General features: G+C 39.0%; 1 protein-coding gene across 1 annotated transcript in view; it reads left to right on the forward strand.

Moving 5' to 3' along the window:
* The window catches only part of LOC149840833 (uncharacterized), a 37,343-nt gene extending 16,858 nt beyond the window's left edge, over window positions 1-20,485 (forward strand). The window contains exons 4-6 of the mRNA XM_090004563.1: window positions 17,414-17,510; window positions 17,613-17,900; window positions 19,286-20,485. Coding sequence (XP_089860689.1) covers window positions 17,414-17,510; window positions 17,613-17,900; window positions 19,286-20,296 — 1,396 coding nt within the window. The 3' untranslated portion in view covers window positions 20,297-20,485. The remainder of the gene's footprint in view (window positions 1-17,413; window positions 17,511-17,612; window positions 17,901-19,285) is intronic.
* Window positions 20,486-20,759: the final 274 nt, after the last annotated feature.

Consider the following 20,759-nt stretch of genomic DNA (forward strand, 5'->3'; position numbering starts at 1 on the left):
ACCATGATATAGAGTTTGCCTTAGTGCCATCCACTCTTATATAGAACCTAGAAATTTTGAAGAAGCACAAAAGTGCCCTGAATGGATTAATGCAATGAACAATGAACTTGAGGCTCTGAGAAGAGCCAAAACTTGGGAGTTTCAAAATCTTCCTAAAGGCAAAAAAACAATAGGGTGCAGATGGGTTTTTAAAGTAAAAACTAAAAGTGATGGATCCCTTGAAAGGTATAAAGCTCGCTTGGTTGCAAAAGGATATAGTCAAGAATATGGTATTGACTATGAAGAAACTTTTGCTCCTGTAGCTCGTATGGTCACTATCTGATGCCTTATAACCGTTGCCTCTATCAACAAATGGAACATTTATCAAATGGATGTTAAAAATGCCTTTTTAAATGGTGATTTAAGCGAAGAAGTTTATATGGATGTTTCTTCTGGAATGGAGACTCCTAAGGGAAAGGTGTTTCGGCTTCAAAAAGCACTCTATGGCCTAAAATAAGCCCCCAAGGCTTGGTATGATCGATTTAACTCTGTAATGATTGAGAATGTTTTTTCCTCTTGTTTTACGGACACTGCTCTATTTGTTAGAAAATCCAATGTAGGGATTGTAATTTTACTTCTGTATGTTGATGACATGCTCATCACTGGAAGTGACTCTAACGGGGTTAAAAGTATAAAATCTATCTTAAAAGATAAATTTGAAATGTCTGACTTGGGTTTTCTAACTTATTTTTTGGGGATTGAAGTAGCATACTCTCTTAGAGGATATTTCTTATCTCAAACTAAGCTTGCTTCTGAGATCATTGACAGGTCAGGTATTACAGATGAGAAGCTTTGTGAAACTCCTGCGGTAGTAGGAGCAAAGATGAAAATTGATGATGGCATTCCCCTTGTGGATCCTACACCCTACAGACAGCTTGTAGGATCGTTGATGTATCTGAGTATTACCAGACCAGATATATCCCATGCAGTCCATACTGCAAGTCAGTTTCAGCATGCGCCTACATCCGTTCACATGAGTGTCATCTTACGAGTCGTAAGATACATAAAGGGTACTCTGAATAAGGGAGTTTTTCTGTCCTCTTCTTCTGACTTAAAATTGATTGCTTATACTGACTCAGATTGGGGAGGTGACCCAAATAACCGTCACTCCACCACTGGTTTTTGTGTATTCTTAGGTGACTCACTAATATCGTGGAGATGCAAGAAGCAACAAAAGGTGTCACTCTCCTCCACAGAAGTTGAATATCGTGCCATGACAACTACTACCATGGAGATTGTTTGGATTCATCAATTGCTAGAAGGCATGGGGATTACAATAGAAGGGCCCACTAAGCTTTGTTGTGACAACAAAAGTGCACTTTACATTGCGAAAAATCACACCTTTCATGAGCGGACTAAACACATCGAAATAGACTGTCACTATGTTCGTGAAGCATATCTCAAAGGAGTCATTGATCTTCCTTATGTCACGTCTGAATATCAGTTGGCAAACTTCTTTACTAAAGCCTTGTGCGCTCCGCGATTCAACTTCCTTCTTGGCAAACTATCGGTCATCTTGCCCTAAGTTTGAGGGGGGGTGTTAAAATATGTTGTATTTTCGTATATATATTATATATATAAGGTGATACATATACATATATTACATATGTATATGTATCTACCTATATATATATATTATATATATATTGATAAGGGTAGTTTAGGTAAGGGTAGTTTAGGTATTTTACACATATTCATTTTCGTGAATATGGTTTTGTATTTTTACCTTTTTTATTTTTTACTTTTTCTTTTTTCATTTAATGCTTTGTACTTGCATTGGGAGGGGCCCAACCCACTAGTCGTTGGACCCCTCCAACGGTCACATTTGTGACCGTTGGAGGGGCTCCAACGACTATGTGGAGCCCCTCTCAATGCCTCCTAAAAGCCCTATAAATATGGGCAGCTCCTCTTGTATTTTCTTAAGGGTTTTGGGATTATAGCCCAACCTTTTAGTGGTTTATGAATCTTATGAGTGCAATTGCACATTTGTGATTCTGGTGTTGTGCACAAGTGTTCTTGTTGTGTGTATGTTCACACATTTATTCTCAAAGTTATTGTGTTATCAACTAAAGTATCTTGTTGAAGATACTTTTACATATGTATCTCTCTTTATATATATATATAAATATATATACATAAGAGAGATACAGTTTAACACCCTCCCTCAAACTTAAGGCGCAATGACCGAAAGTTTGTCAAAGAGAAAGTTGAATCTTGGAGAGCAAAGCGCCTTGGTGAAGAAATTTGCCAACTGATATTCTTAAGTCACATAAGGAAAGTCAATGACTTTTTGTAGATATGCTTCTCTGACATAATGGCAGTCCATCTCAATATGCTTTGTCCGCTCATGAAAAGTGTGATTCTTAGCAATATAGATTGCACTCTTATTATCACAACACAACTTTGTGGGTTCTTGAATTTGAATTCTCATGTCTTGCAGCAACTGATGAATCCTGACAATCTCCATAGTTGTATAAGCCATGGCTCGATATTATGCTTCGGTAGATGATAGAGACACCTTCTGTTGTTTCTTGCATCTCCATGAGATCAGGATTTTACCTAAAAAAATGCAAAAGCTTGTAGTGAAGTGACGATTATTTGGGTCACCTCCCTAATCAGAGTCAGTATATGCAATTAAATTTAACTAAGAAGATGAGGAAAGAAAAATTCCATTGTTTAAAGTTCCTCTTATCTATCTGACAATTTGGAGAACGACGCTCATATGGACAGATGTAGGAGCATGCTGAAATTGGCTTGCAGTATGCATTGCATGAGAGATGTCTGGCCTTGTGATGCCAAGATACATTAGAGACCCCACAAGTTGTCGGTAGGGGGTAGGATCCTCCAAAAGTATCCCATCATCGATCTTTATTTTTTATCCCACAATTTCAGGGGGGTCTCACAGATTTTATCGTCAGTAATACCTGATCTGTCAAGAATCTCACATGCAAGTTTAGTTTGAGACAAAAAATAGCATCTATGAGAGTAGGCTACCTCGATACCAAGAAAGTAAGTCAGATACCCCAAGTCTGACATTTCAAACCTTTCTTTTAAAGTGGTTTTAATGTTTCTGATGCTCTTTATGTCACTACCTGTTATCAACCTATCATCAACATACAACAGTAAAATCACAATTCCTGCATCAGACTTTTTGACAAGCAAAGCAGTGTTAGTGTAGCATGAAGTAAAACCATCTTGAACCATTACTTCATTAAATCGATCATACCAAGCCTTAGGGGCTTGTTTTAAACCATAAAGCGTTTTTTGCAAACGAAGGACTTTTCACTTTGGTATGTCCATACCAGGAAAGATCCCTATTTAAAAAAGCATTTTTAATATCCATTTGGTAAATGTTCTATTTTTAATAGATGCAATGGTGATCAAACATCTTACAGTAACCGTTTGTGCAATGGGGGCAAGGTTTTTTTCGTAATCGATGTCGTATTCTTGACTATATCCTTTTGCGACAAGGCGAGCTTTATATCTTTCGAGAGTGCCATCACTCTTGGTTTTGACTTTAAAAACCCATCTACATCCTATTGTTTTCTTTCCTTTTGGAAGACATTGAAAAACCCAAGTTTTCGCTTTGTTAAGGGCTCTAAGTTTGTTATCCATGACATCCCTCAATTCTATCATTTCCTTAGCTTCTTCAAAATTTCTAGGTTCTTGATATGAGTGAATGACACTAAGAGATGCCCTATGCTTTGGAGAAAAAGACTCATAGGATATAAATCTAGAAGGATTTTTCCTAGATCTTTCAGTTCTTCGAGAGTGGTTGGAAGGTTCACTAGGGTCACTATATTTCTCTATCGCACTTCTAAAAGTATTTTTTTCTCTATGTATTTAGGTAATTGGTTCAATTATCATTTCTTCTTCATGTTGGATGGTTTGAGGAATACTTTCACTGATATCCTTATTCTCATTCAATTCATCATCGCTAAAAAAGTCTTCATTTCTAGATAATAGTTCAAACAAGAAAGAGTAATCGGCATTATCTTCATGAGTTTTGTGTTCTTCAAAACCACTCATGTTTTCTAAAAAGGTTACGTTTCTTGAAACATGTAGTTTATCATTTTTAATATCATAACACCTAAAACCTTTTTGTGTTTCCGAATATCCCAAAAATGCACAAGGAATAGCTTTGGGAGATAGTTTATCATTTTTGTGGGTGAGAACAAAACATTTACAACAAAAAATTCTAAACCTATTGTAATCGAGTTCTTTTTTATACAAGGTTTCATATGGAGATATTTGATTCAAATTTTTGGATGAAAGTCGGTTTATGAGATAAACCGATGCAATAGTCGCTTTGGCCCAAAATCTTTTTGGATTTTTTTGAGAAATGAGCGAAGTCCTTGTAGTTTCAATTATATGTCTATGTTTTCATTCGGACAACCCATTTTGTTGAGGTGTTTTGGGGCAAGACCTTTGATGAACAATCCCATTATTTTCAATATAACTTTTGAAATCATTTGAGAGATATTCTCTCTCAGAATCGGTTCTAAGAATTTGTAATTTACTATTGAATTGATTTTGTATTAGCATATGAAAAACCTTAAAAGTAGAGAAGACCTCATGTTTATGTTTGAGGAAGTATATCCAACTATATCTTAAGAAATCATCCACATAAATAATATAATACGAAAACTCTCTCTTAGACACTACAGGTGCCGGTCCCCAAACATCCAAATGCACAATTTCAAAAGGCTTAGTTGAAAACATAGTTCTTTGTCCAAAAGGTAAGCTTCTTATTTTACTAAGAATACAATAATTACAATTGAAGTTGTCTTTACATAAAGTTTTAGCAAAATGTAAATAAGAAAACTTGACAATATTTGGATGCCCAAGGCGTTTATGCCAAACATTTATATCTTTATGTTGGGCAACATTACAAAAAGAGGGTTTTGGAATTTGGAGAAATTCCATAAGGTAAAGGTCTTCCTTCCTATAGCCTTCCTCAATCAACTTCATGGACCGGTGATCCTGTATCCAACATTTATTTGATGACAATTTGATATCACACCCATGATCCGATAGTTGAGAGAATGGAAGCAAATTTAAATTTAGTTTTGGTATAAATCTAACTTTAGGAATAGAAAAACCTTGTTTTTCAAAATCACCAATTCCTTTTATTTCAAGAGAAGCCTTATCCGCAGTAGAGACAAAAGAGGGTGACAAATTTTTTGAGTATTTAGAAAGTGCAAAAACATTTGGAGTCATATGAAATGATGCACCCGAGTCTAAGAGCCAAAGAATCTTACCGCAGTAGAGAAGGTGGTCATGGCGGCTTCAAAAACGGATCCCCTGAGGAGTTGTTGAAGAACTTTCATGATTTGATTTAGAGACAAAGTAGCATTGTTGGAAGTTGATGGTCCTTCCTCCTTGGTTGGTTGAAAAGTAGTAGACATAGCCACAATCTTTTTCCATTTAGGGCATACCGGTTTAATGTGTCCCGGTTCTTTGCAAAAGTGACATATGATTTTACTATAATCTCTTCTTCCATAATGCCCACCATTTTCTCTTCCTCCTTGATTTTTGTTGAAATGAGGGGGTTTATAAGTTTTAACATTATTCCCCGGTCTTGAGACGACATAAGCACCCTCGTCCTCATCCTTAGAGGGAACGGCCAACACACTTAGATTGATTTTATTCACCCCCAATCTAGTTTCTTCTCCACTTAGTTTGGTAAGCACATCTTCCAATGGAGGAGAAGAGAAAGAAGACAAGAGGGAGGATCTAATTTGTTCGAACTCGGGTCTAAGCCCATTTAAAAGTTGAAGAAATGATCCTCTTCTAATTGTTTGGCCCTTAATTCAATAGCCTCTCCAATCCATTTAGGTTCTTGGAGAGCAAGTTCATCCCAAATAGTTGATAGCTCGACAAAATACTCTCTAACTGACATTTTTCCTTGTGGAAGGGTTAAAGCTTTCTTTTGGAGATAGTATTTATGGGACAAATCTCTTGAAGTATACATTCTTTCAAGATACTCCCATACTTGAAAGGCTTTTTTGAACTTCAAAATATTGACATTTATTTTTGTTTCAACGGAAGAAAAGAACCATGAAAGAATTTTGTAGTTCTTATCTCCCATTCTTTATACTTTTTGTTGTATTCTTCAAAAGCTTTCTCTCTCTCTCTCTCTTCACCATAAAGAACTTTGATTTCACCCATCTCAATAATGGTAATCTTAGGTTCGGGTTCGGGAATAGTTCATTTGACGTATCCTCAAAGGCCTTTCCCTTCAATGTGAGTTTCCATATTCTCGGCCCAAACATGGTAGTTAGAGCCATTCAATTTTAAACCAAGTGAAAAATGAGACTCTTTTTCACCCATTAGAGAGGGAAGAGTGGAGAAAAAATATGTACCACAAAGGGACTTTCAACTCTTGACGTAAAAACCTTCTAAAATATTGAAGGAAGAGAAGCCTCCATGCCTTTCACCAAGAAACCAAAGGCACGCTTTTCGAGGCACTAGCAAATACGAGGAATCACACGATCTTCAAACTTCAACCTTGCTCTGATACCATGTGAAAATATCTCAAAAGGAGATAAAGTGTGCTATAAGCACACCACCAATAGGTATGTGCACAAAGGCACAAAAACACTTAGAACAAATGTACACAAAGGTACAATAAAGAAACGCAAATGCACAAAGGCATATAAAATATAAAGAATTTTTATTAAGAATGGAGAACAAAAGCTCCAAGAAGTACTTTTTACAAAGGGGGAACTCTCCTATTTATAAGCAAGCAAGGGGTCTTGGAGGGGATCCACTAGCTGTTGGAGCCCCTCCAACTGTTAGAATTCTAACCGTTGGAGAGGCCCAACAGCCAGTGTTGAGCCCCCTCCAAGTTGACTTTAGTCAACAAACAAGAAAAAAAAAAAGAAAATGAAAAGAAAAAAGGAAAAGAAGAAAAAATAAAAGTACAAAAACATTACAGCATATTCATAATTATGAACATGCGCAAAAGAGGAAAAATGACTATAATACCCTTGCGGGTTTTACAAGAAGAGAGAGAAACATATATATTTACATATATATAAAGCTAGATACATATATATATATATATATATATATATATATATATATATATATATATATATATATATATATATATATATATATAAGAGAGATACAGTTTAACACATATGATAGCAGGTATTCAATAGTTACATATGGACTACCCATGTATTTATTTCATTCCCTATATTAATATAGACTTTATATAGATATAGATTCCACTTTCTTTATATGGATTAGGATATAAGCACTTCTTTATTTCTTCTGTTACTGTATTTGTGCATTGAATATTAGGTCAAGCCCAAGGTTTTTAAAAGGCATGAGGTGTAATGAGGCGTTTTTCAAAAATAAGAATGAGGCGTAAGCCTCAAGTAAAAAAAATTTACAAGTACTAAAAGTACATTGAAGAGAAGCAGCTGGTTGTTGGAGAGGAGAAGCTTGAAGGAAAACTCAGATTGGGCCATAGCTGTGCTGATGTCATCCATTGAGGAACACCTGGTCCAGTCTGGACAGGTTTGGTTAGTTTGAGTTTGGAGCTTGCTAGGGTTTGATTTTTAGAAGTTCTAAAAATCAAACCCCATTGGATTTGGAGTTGTATTGGATTTTGGGTGGACTTTTCAAGAATTTCTGACTTTCTTGGAAATCCCAGACCATTTTTGAGAAAACCCTTAAATCTGTTCTGATTTTTGGTTATTAAGGGTTTGGATTGCTTCTATTTAGGTCATTTTTTATTTGGGAATGCTTCTAAATCAATGTTGTGCTCAGTTTTTGGTTTTATACCGAGTTTTGATGAAATTTAGGGTGTTCACATCTCGCGGTAGCCTATTTTCTGTCCCTCTAAGCATATTTTGGACTTCGGGTAGGCTGAGTTAGTGTGGTACCTCGGCTGTTTCATTTTGGAAGTGTGAACAAACCTATTTGGTATATAAAGGTTGTGAAAACTTGTTTGGAGAGTTTTGTGCAAGGATTTGTGAGTTTTATTGTTGTTTGTAGTGGAGCTACTATTGACGTCATCTGCAGTTTGTGAGTTCTGTGCCTATCGATCGTATTTTATGTTGTGTAGTGGCCTGATAATTGTATTCTTGCAATTGTTTTTGTCTCTTTGTGTGTTGGACTTGAGTTATATTTCTCCTCTGTTTATTGTTGGAGTATCAGCAGTCTGTTCAATGATGAAGTGTTGATGTAAAATGTGGTATATGTATTCTGGTAGCCTAAGTGGGATTGCTTTGTGTCTGTGTGTGTATACTTTGACTGCTGTTAGTGTCGTGCCCTCTTTCTTGTCGATTGTAGTGTGTAGTGTGCCAGAGTAAGAGTCTTGTGCTCTATTGCAAGTGCATGGCTCTTTGTGCAAGAAGTGCATCTTGCTTGTCTTTGTGTGCAGGGGTTGTGTGAACTATGAAGAAAGAGGAAATTCAAATTATTTCAGTGAAGTTGAATGGAAGAGGTGGAGGTAGGTCTGGAGGACAAAGATAGATGAGATTTGGTGGAAGAGGTGACCTTAGTTCCGTTCAGTGTCAATATTGTAAGGGCTTTGGTCATATGAAAAATTATTGTCTCATTCTAAAGAAAAAGAGAGGCAGTGGGTGAGGGCGTAATGCCCAAGGATGAGCAGTCAGTTGGCTCTTCATCAGTTGGTGGTGAAGTGATGGGTAGTGGGCAACTTCAAAGATTGGAACATGTTCAGCAGGAGATTCAACATCAGATCCAACAACTGCAACTTTTTGCTCAGTCAACCATTGGCTCTTCTTTCTCTATCACTTCTGCCTCCTCTTCTAGTTCTGCTCTCTCAGGTATCTCAGGTCCTTTCTCTGGTTGGTTGATAAACTCTGAGGCTTCATGTCATATGACACCTCATGAGTCTGTCCTTGCTGACTGTCGTCCTTGCAGTGGCATCTTTCACACTGCAAATGGTTTGTCTATGTCTGTTTCCAAAGTAGGTTCAATTACGATCTCAAAGTCATATACCTCGTGAGCTTGAAGATCCACTTCTGCTACAAGGGGGTCGTGATCCTCTGGTCCAACATGTAGCGGAGACTGTTGCTATGATCTATCTGAACCACAAAGTGGCGCCCCAACAAATACGATCTCCACTTGCTCACAATGATAATAATAGCCATGAACTCTTTGTACGTAGAAAGGCCCTTCTTGCCTTAGGCAACGACCTTGCTAAAGTACGCTAGATGGTGTCCTTCCTGAGTTAGGACTGCACCTACCCCCACACTGAAGGCATCTGTATCTACCAAAAATTGCTTGTAGAAGTTGGGCAGAGCAAGAACGAGAGTGGTAGTCATGGTGCTTGAAGGCCTGAGTGGCCTTCTCACTCTAAATAAGTCTTTTTTCAGTAGTGTGGTCAAGGAAGAGGCAAATTTGAGTGTAGCCTCACATAAACTTCTGGTAGTAAATGGTGACTGGTGAGTCCCAGAAAATCTTGTAGTCCCTTGAGGGATGCAGGTAGTGTCCAGGTCTGCATCACCTCTCTCTTTTCCAGATTCACCTCTACCACGCGGCTCGTAACAATGTGCCCTAAGTAAGCCATGCGAGTCTAGCCGAAACTGCACTTTGACCGATTGGTATACAAGCGATACCTAGCCAGGGTCTCAACAGTGAACCTAAGGTGTTGATGGTGGTCCTCCCAAGAATAATTGTACATCAGAATATCATAAAATAACACCAGGATGGGGAGACACATATAGGGGTGAAATGCGTCGTTTATCAGGCCCTGGAAGGTGGGGGGCATTGGTCAATCCAAATGACATGACCAGGAACTCATAGTGGCCATCTTATGGATGTCCTTCGGAGCTATCCCAATCTTGTGATATCCGGACCTCAAATCCAACTTCGAGAAGTATGAAACTCCACTCAACTCATCAATAACCAAAATAAGAAACTTGTCTTTGACAATAATCTGGTTCAAGGCATAGTAATCTATATAAAACCGTCATGTGCCATCCTTCTTCACCACCACCACTGGTGAAGAGTAGGGCCTCTTGCTAGGCCAGATCACACTCAACACTAGCATCTCCTGCACCAAATGCTCAATTTTCTACTTTTGAGCATGTGCATACCTGTAGGGCCTCACATTCATCAGTTTGGCACTTGACTTAATCGTGGCAGTGTTGTGGGGGGAGCTCCTTGGGTTCCTGAAAGACCCCTGCAAACACACTGAGAACGCCCTCTAGATCGGGAGGGAGGGCGGATTTCACCTTAGACATTCCATCCATGGGCATCATCACAAACATCTGGGAGGCAACCTCTTGGCCATCAACTTGGCCTCGACCTGACAGATGGGTGGTTTAGGGCTAGCCTGGATCTCAACCCTTTTCCCTTCGTGGTCAAACTCCATCCTCATGTCTCAAAAATTCAAAGTCATACACCTAAGTGACTGGAGCCATTACATACCAAGCACGATATCTGCCCCCTTCATAGGAAACACAAACATCTCAATAGAAAAACTAGTGTTGTGGATGTGGAGTTGTGCACTAGGGCAATGGGCTTCACAGTGCAGTTTGCGTCTATTCCCCACAATAACATCAAACAGGGGTTGTGGAGAGGTCAAGCATTAGGTTCTTTTGGCAATTTGGGTGCATATAAAGTTGTGTGGGCCTCGTATCAATCAAAATAGAAATGGAGAGTTTCTCAATTTTACCTTGTATCTGCATGGTCTAGGGTACCTTAATATCGACAAAGGTGTGGTAGATCTCTGGTGTGTTCTCGGTGGACTATTCTGGTACCTCCTTTCCCTCTAACTCGCTCACCTCGTCATCAACCTCATCACACGTCGAAGTTGAGAATCATATATATGTGCTTCAGCTTTCAAACCTCATCGCAGGTGTAGCAGAGACCCTTTCAGTGTCTCTCTTTCATCTGTGCGTGAGCCAATCTCCGCATTGTAGGAGGAGCATGTCATGGCACTGTCGTGACCGGTCATGGGTAGTTTTTGGTGTGGTCTTGGAATTGCTTATACCTCTGGTTCGGGACCGCTGAACATTGGCCTTGGCTGGCTTCTCCTTGGTTACACAAACTCGAAGTATTGCATCAACGTCACAGGGCGGGCAACCTGTACCTCGATATGCAACTCTGTCCTCAATTCTGCTATGAAGGTCCCTATAAATTTGCCCTAGGTCTGGTATTCTATTACGTTGTTGTGTTTCTGAATCTTCGAGTATGAACACATTAGCTCAGGAACGCGCAGCGCGTCTATCATCTCAATGAGTACGAATTACAGGCAGGAAGGCTTATAGACTACAGAATCGCGTTGTGGAAGGGGTCAAGAGTAAGTCGTTCTTTTGTACATGTCTCCCGAGGACAAACTGCTCTGATACCACTGGTAGGGTCTGGATCTCGCTCGCATGTCTGGATCCCTGCTCAAGCTCGAGATTGTGTGTGATTCCGGACTCAACGTTGGAAGCTCTTGGGGCACTGATATGAAAATAGGGTAAGGTGGAAGGACCAGAGATGTTACATCAAGGACAAAGGTGCGAAGATCGCACACAACGGGTCAGACAAAAGTCAGGTCACAATGCGCAAGCAACCGATAGGGCCGATGAGACGACTCGCTGAAGGAGGTTAGCCACGGTCGGGTAGACTTGGCCGGAGAAGAGGAGTCGTTGGCTGAACACGATTCGGGTGGAACCCAAGCTGCTTGCAAGCAAGAGTGCTACCCTAACTAGGGACAGCGACCTAGGGTGCTCAGCGCGGGTGTGGACAATGCCGCCGACTAGGGGTCCGACGTACGACGGATGGACAAGGGCGAACGACGGTGGACCATCAGAGAGAGAGAGAGAGAGAGAGAGAGAGAGTAGGTTGTTCAATGACTCAACTGTTAGTAGGAGACAAACAAAGAGGCAAGGAGGAAAGGAAAATGAAGAGTCATAATACCTTCGCACGTGGCTCCAACTAAGGATAAAAGGTGTTTTGCCGGGGAGACGAGACCTAGGGTCGAGGAAGAAAAGCCTTCCTGCATTCCCTAAGGTTGAGGGAGAAAAGCGTTCCCTCAAAAAATCCTCAGAGAGGTCAGAATAAGGGATAAATCAATTCAAGCCTTCATTAAAACAAAAACAAACCCCAACACACACACACACACACACACACACACATATATATATATATATATATATATATATATATATATATATATATATATATATATATATATATATATATATATAGTTTTTCCTACTTCTAGCCCTTCCCAAATCCATGCAATTTTCTCATCCCAAACAAAGAATTAAATGTAAATGAGTTCAGAAAGTAGCAAATAAATAAATGTAAATCCTGTGATCCAAATGCAGTCACAAGTCGATCTGTCTCCAAAAATCCGGCTCGTAACAAATTAATTTAAACAAAGAACATGTTTTACAAAATATATAAAAGATAAACATAAGAAATATTACCTTTAGTTAATTTCTTATGGAAATTATTCTTTTTTATTTTGTTGCTTCTTTTTTGGCAATATGAAGTTAGGAATTGTCGAGTTCTTTTTAGGTTTTTCTTGGTAGCAAGCATATAACTAATGGCTTAAATTGAACAAATTAATCATTTTATAATTTACAGTTTTTAGCAACATAAGTGGACTGAAGTTTTTACATTTTCAGGGGGGACTGAGATGTAAATTGATTTAAACAAATGGCAACTACAAAAGTAACTTATCTTAGGTGTAAAGTAAGTAGATTTCTGAAAAGGGAGGCACATGCCTCACTTCCCAGAAGGAGGCTCATCTTGAGGCTTAAAGTGGATGGGGGTGCTAAAGGTGTATGCCTTTAACACCCTTTTAATGCCTTTAAAAACCATGGTTAAGCTTATGAATGCATATAGAGAAGATGAAGGAGCGAAGAATTGAAAGAAGTGGTTTGGCGTATATATATATATATATATATATATATATATATATATATATATTACCTATGTCACACAGACTCGGCTAGGGAGGCGCCGCACCCGAGTCGACACGCCCTGACACGGGTGCGGCTTAGGACACGGGCCAGACTCGGTGAACGAGGAGTCAGACTCGGTCAACGAATCGAGGCTGAGTCCGTCCTCGTTTTGGACTCGGTCAATGTTGACTGAGTGTATATTCGTCTAATTTAGGGTGAAAAAACTAAAAAGAAACAATTATATATATATAGACTGCTGTGCACAATGACTGTGCACAGTCACTGTTGTGCTGTGCTGTGCACAGACTGTGTTGTATGCACAGTCACGAAATTATATATATATATATATATAGCTGAGTCCCCGTGTCCAAAATTTTTAAATTTGCGCCGCACCCGTGTCGCACCCACACCCGCACCCATGTGACATAGTATATTACTAATGAAGGTAGCACCTAGGCAACATAAGCATTATGGATCAAGTTTATCAAAAATTGGCAGTGAGTCTCCTTTCAGTCTTGGTTGTAACTATCGAGGTGGAAGTCATAGGTGCAAGCTATATCGACTCAATCTGGCCATATAGATGCGTTCAATATGGTTTGTTTGCCTGACCTTGGATTGTGTTTGTCATACAACTATGTCACATGGGTGCGGGTGCGGCACAATTTCAAAAATTTTGGACACGGGGACTTGGCTATATATATATATATATATATATATATATATATATATATATATATATATATATATATATATATATATATCTTGTGTGCATATATGTGGATATTGTCCTCTAAAGTTTGGCACCAGCATGAGTGTTTTTATAAACTTTGCAAATTGTATTTTTGCCTTTGCAGAAAGGGGGGGTCTGGGGGCTCCCCTCGGCACGGGTCCCGGGGGGGCGCCCCTGGCGGGGGTCCGTAGGGGGGCAGCGCCCCCCGGATTTTTTTTCCTGGGGCTTATGTTTGAGGCTTCGTTGCAAAAAATGTACATACTGCCAAGAAAAGGAAAAGATAGAAATGTCAAAATTTCTCAAAAAAATGTCTGCACATAATTATGATGGTTATTTGTAGTGAACCATCCTTGACATGCATGGGCAGGGATCTCGCACCCAATTTGACAGGACAAGGAATCACATAATGAAGACTTTCAATTCCAGAAATCCCACCATAACAAAATCTTAACACAAAGTCCTTAATTTAGGAGAACTACTAAAATGACCAACAAAGACTCCAGTTATTCTAGCAACATTTAACACAAAATGAGAGTAGCTTAAGAAAACCCAGTTCAACCAGAATAAGCGGTGACTCAGAAGCCCCATAAATGATTTTTTTTTTGTTTTTTACCTTAAAATGAACAATTTTTGGACTCGGTCAATGTTGACCAAGTCCAAAAAAGGACGGACTCGGCCTCGACCTCGACTTGTTGACCGAGTCCGGGCCGAGTCCGTGTCCGCACCCGTGTCGGGGCGTGTCGACTCGGGTGCGGTGCCTCCCTAGCCGAGTCCGTGTGACATAGCCAGACAAAATAACTTGATTTTTTTGAGCCATCAAATTTTGGTACATTGTGGCCCATTGATTTTTGAAGCCTTTGGAGACTTGCTTACATGTCACAATTACATGATTCAAAACCATTTCCTGCTAAATGATGATGATCACTTTTGTAAATTATGAAAATAAGTTATTTCTACTTAATATATGTACACAGAGAGAGTTTTATGCTCCTATTAAAATGAAAATCATCAAGGCAACAAGAAGTCATGCAAAGTACAGGAAACCATTACAGAAAGTTCAAGAATATGAATTCTTTGCTGGCTGATGCAAGACAAATCCTTATTTAGCCACATCTTAGATGCACAAGCGAATATCCTTTTTGGACATCAAAAATAGTGTGGTCAGGTTTGTATTCCTCTGAAGAGTCTTTCATTGCATTCCAGCCAAGTAAACCACCATGCAGACCGTCAACTCTCTATATGTCATCATCTTCTAACCTTTTAAATTCTCCGGGCCAACAAAAGCAGCTGAATGCATGATTCTTGAGCAGATGAGAAAACTATCTCCCGCGTGGCTGATTTGTAGATTGTTTGGAGAAATGTGCAGGGTGTGTGACTATGTATCATGCATCTCCTTGGGGTCTGACATTTATCCTAGTCTTTTGTGGATAAACATGCAAAAGCAGAAGAAATAGTCTGGGATTATTTCTTCTGTGTTAGCATCGGTTGTGGGGCACACGCGGAAAGGCAGAAGAAATAATCTCAAGGAGTATTTCTTCTACCATTCAAACGGGCCCCTAGAGAACAAGATATATTTGTATGGTCAGTTTCCTCCAACCTACTCAGCTTTGAGGGAACTGAAAACCATGGGATATGTATTATCAGAGGTCTTATTTCCCTGTGCTAGCATAGATTGATTATATGCTATATATAATTGAAATTTTTTTCATAGTTTGTATGTCCATCCTTTTAACATACGCATGCTTGTTCAAAGGAACAGAAAACACCTGATGTTTGTCTGGCCCAAATATTGGCCTTTTATGAAGGATTGGCTGATGGATATCAAAAAGTAGCTGATATGTGTAAGACACGTCACACGTTCAATTTCACTGCAAGAATGATGTGTTGTTCTGTTGCACCAACTATTGTAAAACGTGTTTCATAAGTAGTGTGATAAATAGACAAGCTGGTAGGATATTGTAAAGTGCCAGTAAATTCACCATTACTGTAACGTGGAAATTGTAAATATGTAAAAGTGATGAATGGATAAAACAATTCTTAGATATTGATACTCTAATAACAGTCTATGATCAACTATATAAAATATTTAATACTCAAGATTACAAGTTAGTCATGTCTTCAATGATAAAAAAAGGCAAAGCAAATTGGCCATCAGTCTACAGACTCTACACATAGCAAGTCATAACTCACATTGTAAGCCTAGAGCCACAAAAAGGTATTGGTTTGGTAGTCTTAGTCTATGAGGCGAGAATGACTTTATTAGACTAAAAAGCCTGGACAATAGTGGCCAGTATGTTAAAAAATCAAAAGATGTTAGAAAAAGAGGTTTGGGCACCCTAAAGTGTCAAAAGCTATCAGTGTCTATCATACAGCATGTATCACCTACAATGCAATTCACTATTGAAACTAGTCTTAGGGATTGTATTGGTTTTCTTTCGGGAAAAGAAAATGTTGTATTGTGACATATCGTACAATATGATATCACGTTTACAACACTGGTTGCATCTAATAGTATCCAAAGGAATAATGGGTGACTTGACCAATCTGGGAGACTCAGAAGCTAGTGTAGCTAGGATGACTCTTCTGCATTGGGACTGTCTCAAAATAAGAGGAGATTTTGGTTGCCGTCATGGTGTGCAATGATGAATGTGAGTGATTTTCTAATATTATCTTTGCGTGTTTGAACTCCATGGCATAGGGATGATCATTCCTGGCGGATCCTTATTATGTTTCATTGCAGATGCTAGTCAGATATGAAAATGAATAATTTATGTTATTAATACACAAGTATTTTGTTGAATTATGATTTACAAATTGCTTTTACTTTTTCCTAATAGTATTTTGTGATGGGGATGCAATGTGTTCTGAACAAAGTGTATGTGGCAGTTTGCTGAATATTTTATATGCATTATGCAAGTTTCCTGTTTTTTTTTGTTTTTGCTTTGTCATACTATTTACTGGAGTGATTGGTTCCTCCTACCCAGGTAAGAGGTAATGGACGGTTTTGATTTCCCATTTTTTTCATTTTTGGTTCTTTTGTTCTAATCTAACCCTATGGATGTGATCCACATGGTCTGTTTAGTGGGAATCACTTTTAGATCATCTGAATATGACATATGAGCAGGTTTTTGTAAGGTTTCAGAAATCAATGATCCAGAATTTTCATAAATTTCAAAGCTCAAAATTTTATTTCTTGTCAGAAAAACACAATCGAATAGTTGGTTCCTAGCAAATAAAACATGTTGAACATGTCTGTGAGGTCTGATTTGCAATATGTGACTTAGAAATTCAAAATCAGCACCTTCCACACTGTATGGACGGTAGAAGAAACTTCCTCCTATTTACAGTTTACATTTAACATGTTAGTAAAAGTAGATTATGCTATCGCTCAGTTTAGGAGTGGAATATATACATCATTTGATGAATTCTGCAGAATGAATAGGTGAGTGAGAAAGAGTAGGCTTCAAGAAGTATGCTACAGGAAAATGATATCCATATACAGATTTGTGTTGTTGCTGTAAAGAGGAACCAAAGAAAAAGCAGTGGGAACAAGTTGCACATTCATGGGAATAGGCTGGATTTACACATTATTCTCTTTATTGTTGGCAATTAATGTATTGCATGGTACTCTAATGTTTCTCTTCTTGGCACCTTCCCCTTTTGTGGCACTATTCTCCTGCCATTTACCAATTTTTGATATCATAATAACATCTACATTATGGTTGACGTCTAAAACTTTGCATCTTTGTAGGATTGGACAAAAAATGCTGATGGAGGATGACTGTACAGAGAAGGAGATCGAGGATGAACTTGCTCCGATTGTTGTTCAGCTAGCATATGTTCAACAAGTGAAACTCAATCTTACATTTATTGTATAGTTTTTACTTTCCAACATAGAGCCTTGGTAATTGCCACATATGGGACTGATTCAGTGACTGGTTTATCATCAGCTATTGGAGCGCCCTGAAGAGGCATCTGCAACATACACAGATCTCATAAAGCATAATGTGGCTGATGCTTCCTCGCTTGCAGTAGCAACAAACAACCTCATTGCACTGAAGGGAACAAGGGATGTCTCAGATGGGCTGAAGAAACTTGATCGCTTGGTAGAGAAAAGCGATGTACCAAATCACTTTCAACTTGCTCAAGGGCTCGATGTTAAGCTTTTCCCAAGACAAAAGGAAGCCATTTACACTAACCGCATCCTTCTGCTACTACATGCAAACAGGATTGATCAGGTTTTACTTTTCTCTTTAATTCCATGCATCTTCATTACTCAAATGCATTCCATATATGGGGTTGAATGAGATAGCTGGATCATAAGGTTGTTCTTGTTCAGTTCATGTAGCTGGTGAGCGGAGCAACGAGCAGCTCGTTAACCAAAAATGAGCCGAGCATGAACAAAGGGTGTTCGGCTCAGTTCAAGCTCGTGTGAGCTGGTATGAATATAACATATAGAATTCTTGTACAATATGTCACAAAAGGTAGTTTTGTACTGTTGGTAAGGACATATGACATGTGAAAGAGAGACTTTTAGTTCAAATCCCATTGTCGTCAAAGTTAAAATACATGTTCTTTTTCTTAACGATCCAGCTCATGGCTCGGCTCAGTTGACTTGAGCTCAGCTCATCTAATTATGAGCTAAGCCCGATCTGGGCTAAATGATAAATGAGCCAAGCCTGAACAAGATGTGCTTGACTCGAGCGGCTCGTTTACCAGCCCTATATACCACAAATCCAATTTTTGATACTAAATATATCCAAATCAAGGTTGATGGTGTAGTCGAGTTGATCAAGGTCAGAACCGGGTAATTAAATATGCTCAAAACTAGGCGTGATCCATATTATCAATATTTAGATAAGACTTACCCAAAACCTAGGTGTGTTTTTAAACAATATTTACAAATTTAGGTGTGTTTTTAATTATCACGAGAACTTTGTTCATTTTTTAAATTTCTCCAAAAAAAATATTTGTTTTGAGTGTAAATTTGTAACTTTATCCCATTAACTCAACTTGGGTTAGTGATAACTGATAACCCAAGTGAAATGGATGGAAGTGTACTTTTTGTTAACGGCATATGAAGTTATTAACTTAGGTGTGTGCTAACAATATCCAATACTTAGGTGTGCTTTTTATTGTGGCCAACCATTTAGGGGTGCTTTGAAAATGCCAAAAAGGAATTAAGGATTTGATTCCATGTGTAGTGGTAAACTTAGGACTCATGGGGTCTCTTAGTTCGGATTTTCGCTGTTGGTGGCAATTGTTTGGTTCATTTCTACTTGGAGTTCTCCAATCTTTGACAAAGCCAGTATTCTTATTGATTTTTCATTTTGCGTCTCGTAATAAAAAAAATAGTAAATATCTGATACAATGGAGTATCCATGATATTCTGGTTGATACCAATGAGATTGTGCTATTTTCTTACCTTTAAGAAGCCTCGTAGCTTTTCTAGAGAAATATTTTGGTTTTGGGTATTTACAAGCATATCTCTTTATTGTTCTTTGGATTGCTTTTTTCTTCATGATCATTTCTCATCATTGTATTTGTCTCTATGTCTTCTGGAATATCTTCCTACCCTGTACGTTGGGGCTGATTTTTAAGCTATTTATATGTTTTTTTGTAGGCTCGGGAGCTTGCAACTTCTCTTGCTAATATGTTTCCAGATAGTGTGATCCCTGCTCTGCTTCAAGCTTCTGTTTTAGTTCGAGAAAACAAAGCAGGTCGAGCAGAGGAGCTCCTTGGACAATTTGCAGATAAATTTCCAGAAAAAGCAAAGACAGTCCTGGTAGCACGGGCTCAGATTGCTGCAGCAGCTGGTCACCATGCCATTGCTGCGGAATCTCTGGCTCAAATTGCTGACATCCAGCATCTACCTGCCACGGTCGCCACCTTGGTCGCTCTGAGAGAGCGAGCCGGAGATGTTGACAGTGCAGCTGCTACCCTTGATTCTGCACTTCAGTGGTGGTCTAATTCCATGGTTGGAGAATCTAAGAAAGATGTCATCATGCAAGCAGCAGCAGCTTTCAAACTCAAGCATGGTAAAGAGGAGGAAGCTGCCCGGCTCTTTGAGAATCTGGTGAAGAGCAGTCAGAGTGTCAATGCCTTGGTGGGGCTTGTGACGACTATGGCACACGTCGATGTCGACAGAGCAGAGATTTATGAGAAGCGGTTGCCGGCACTCCCTGGGCTAAAGGACATCAACGTAGAGAGCTTAGAGCAGACGCCAAGTGCTGGTCAGACAAAGCATGCCGATGCGCACGTGGGAGGCACAGAGGAGGAAACCAAAGGCAAGTCCAAGACAAGGAAGAAACGCAAAAGAAAGCCCAAGTACCCGAAAGGGTTTGATCTGGCAAATCCTGGCCCACCTCCTGATCCAGAAAGGTGGCTGCCAAAGAGAGAGAGGTCCAGTTACAGGCCGAAGAGGAAGGACAAAAGAGCTGCTCAGATTAGAGGGTCTCAGGGTTCAGTTGCAAGAGAAAAACATGCTGATGGTTCCACAAGCACTGCCACAACATCCAAATCTTCTCAGGCAACCGTTAGCTCTTCCAAGGGGGTGGCAAATAGCTCTAAAACTGAACATTCCGAGCAAAATAAGCCATATAGTTCAAAATCGAGGAAGAAGTCGAGGAACTAGAGAGAGAGAGAGAGAGAGAGAGAGAGAGAGAGAGAGAGAGAGAGAGAGAGAGTTTTAGCATATTTCTCCTTTGTGGTTGAGTTGAGTTATTGATGGTTACCATTCCAGAAAAAACGGCTAGGTTACATGGTGCTTTGTATTTGTTGTATTTTCTTCAGATTATCTAATTCAAGATATTCTTTTCTATTAGATTATGCTTTTTGGATTAGATATTTTTTTATTAGATTCTACCTTTGGATCTATACAAAAGGCCACTTGTTTTATTTTCATTAAAATAAAATAGAAGCAATTTGAATGGTATGAGATATGATCCACGGATTAGTTAGGGTGCTCCCCTATGGGGTATAATTTTTGGATATTTTCATTTAAAATATGCTAAGACCAGGTTTTTGAGCCTTGTTTATACGCCAGAAATGATCAGGATGTTTTGTCAGCCTGATATACATCTCGGTTTCTTTTACTG

Source organism: Nuphar pumila, chromosome 4 (assembly GCF_984573655.1).
Source record: "Nuphar pumila chromosome 4, dmNupPumi1.hap1.1, whole genome shotgun sequence".
In the NCBI taxonomy this organism is placed as follows: domain Eukaryota; kingdom Viridiplantae; phylum Streptophyta; class Magnoliopsida; order Nymphaeales; family Nymphaeaceae; genus Nuphar; species Nuphar pumila.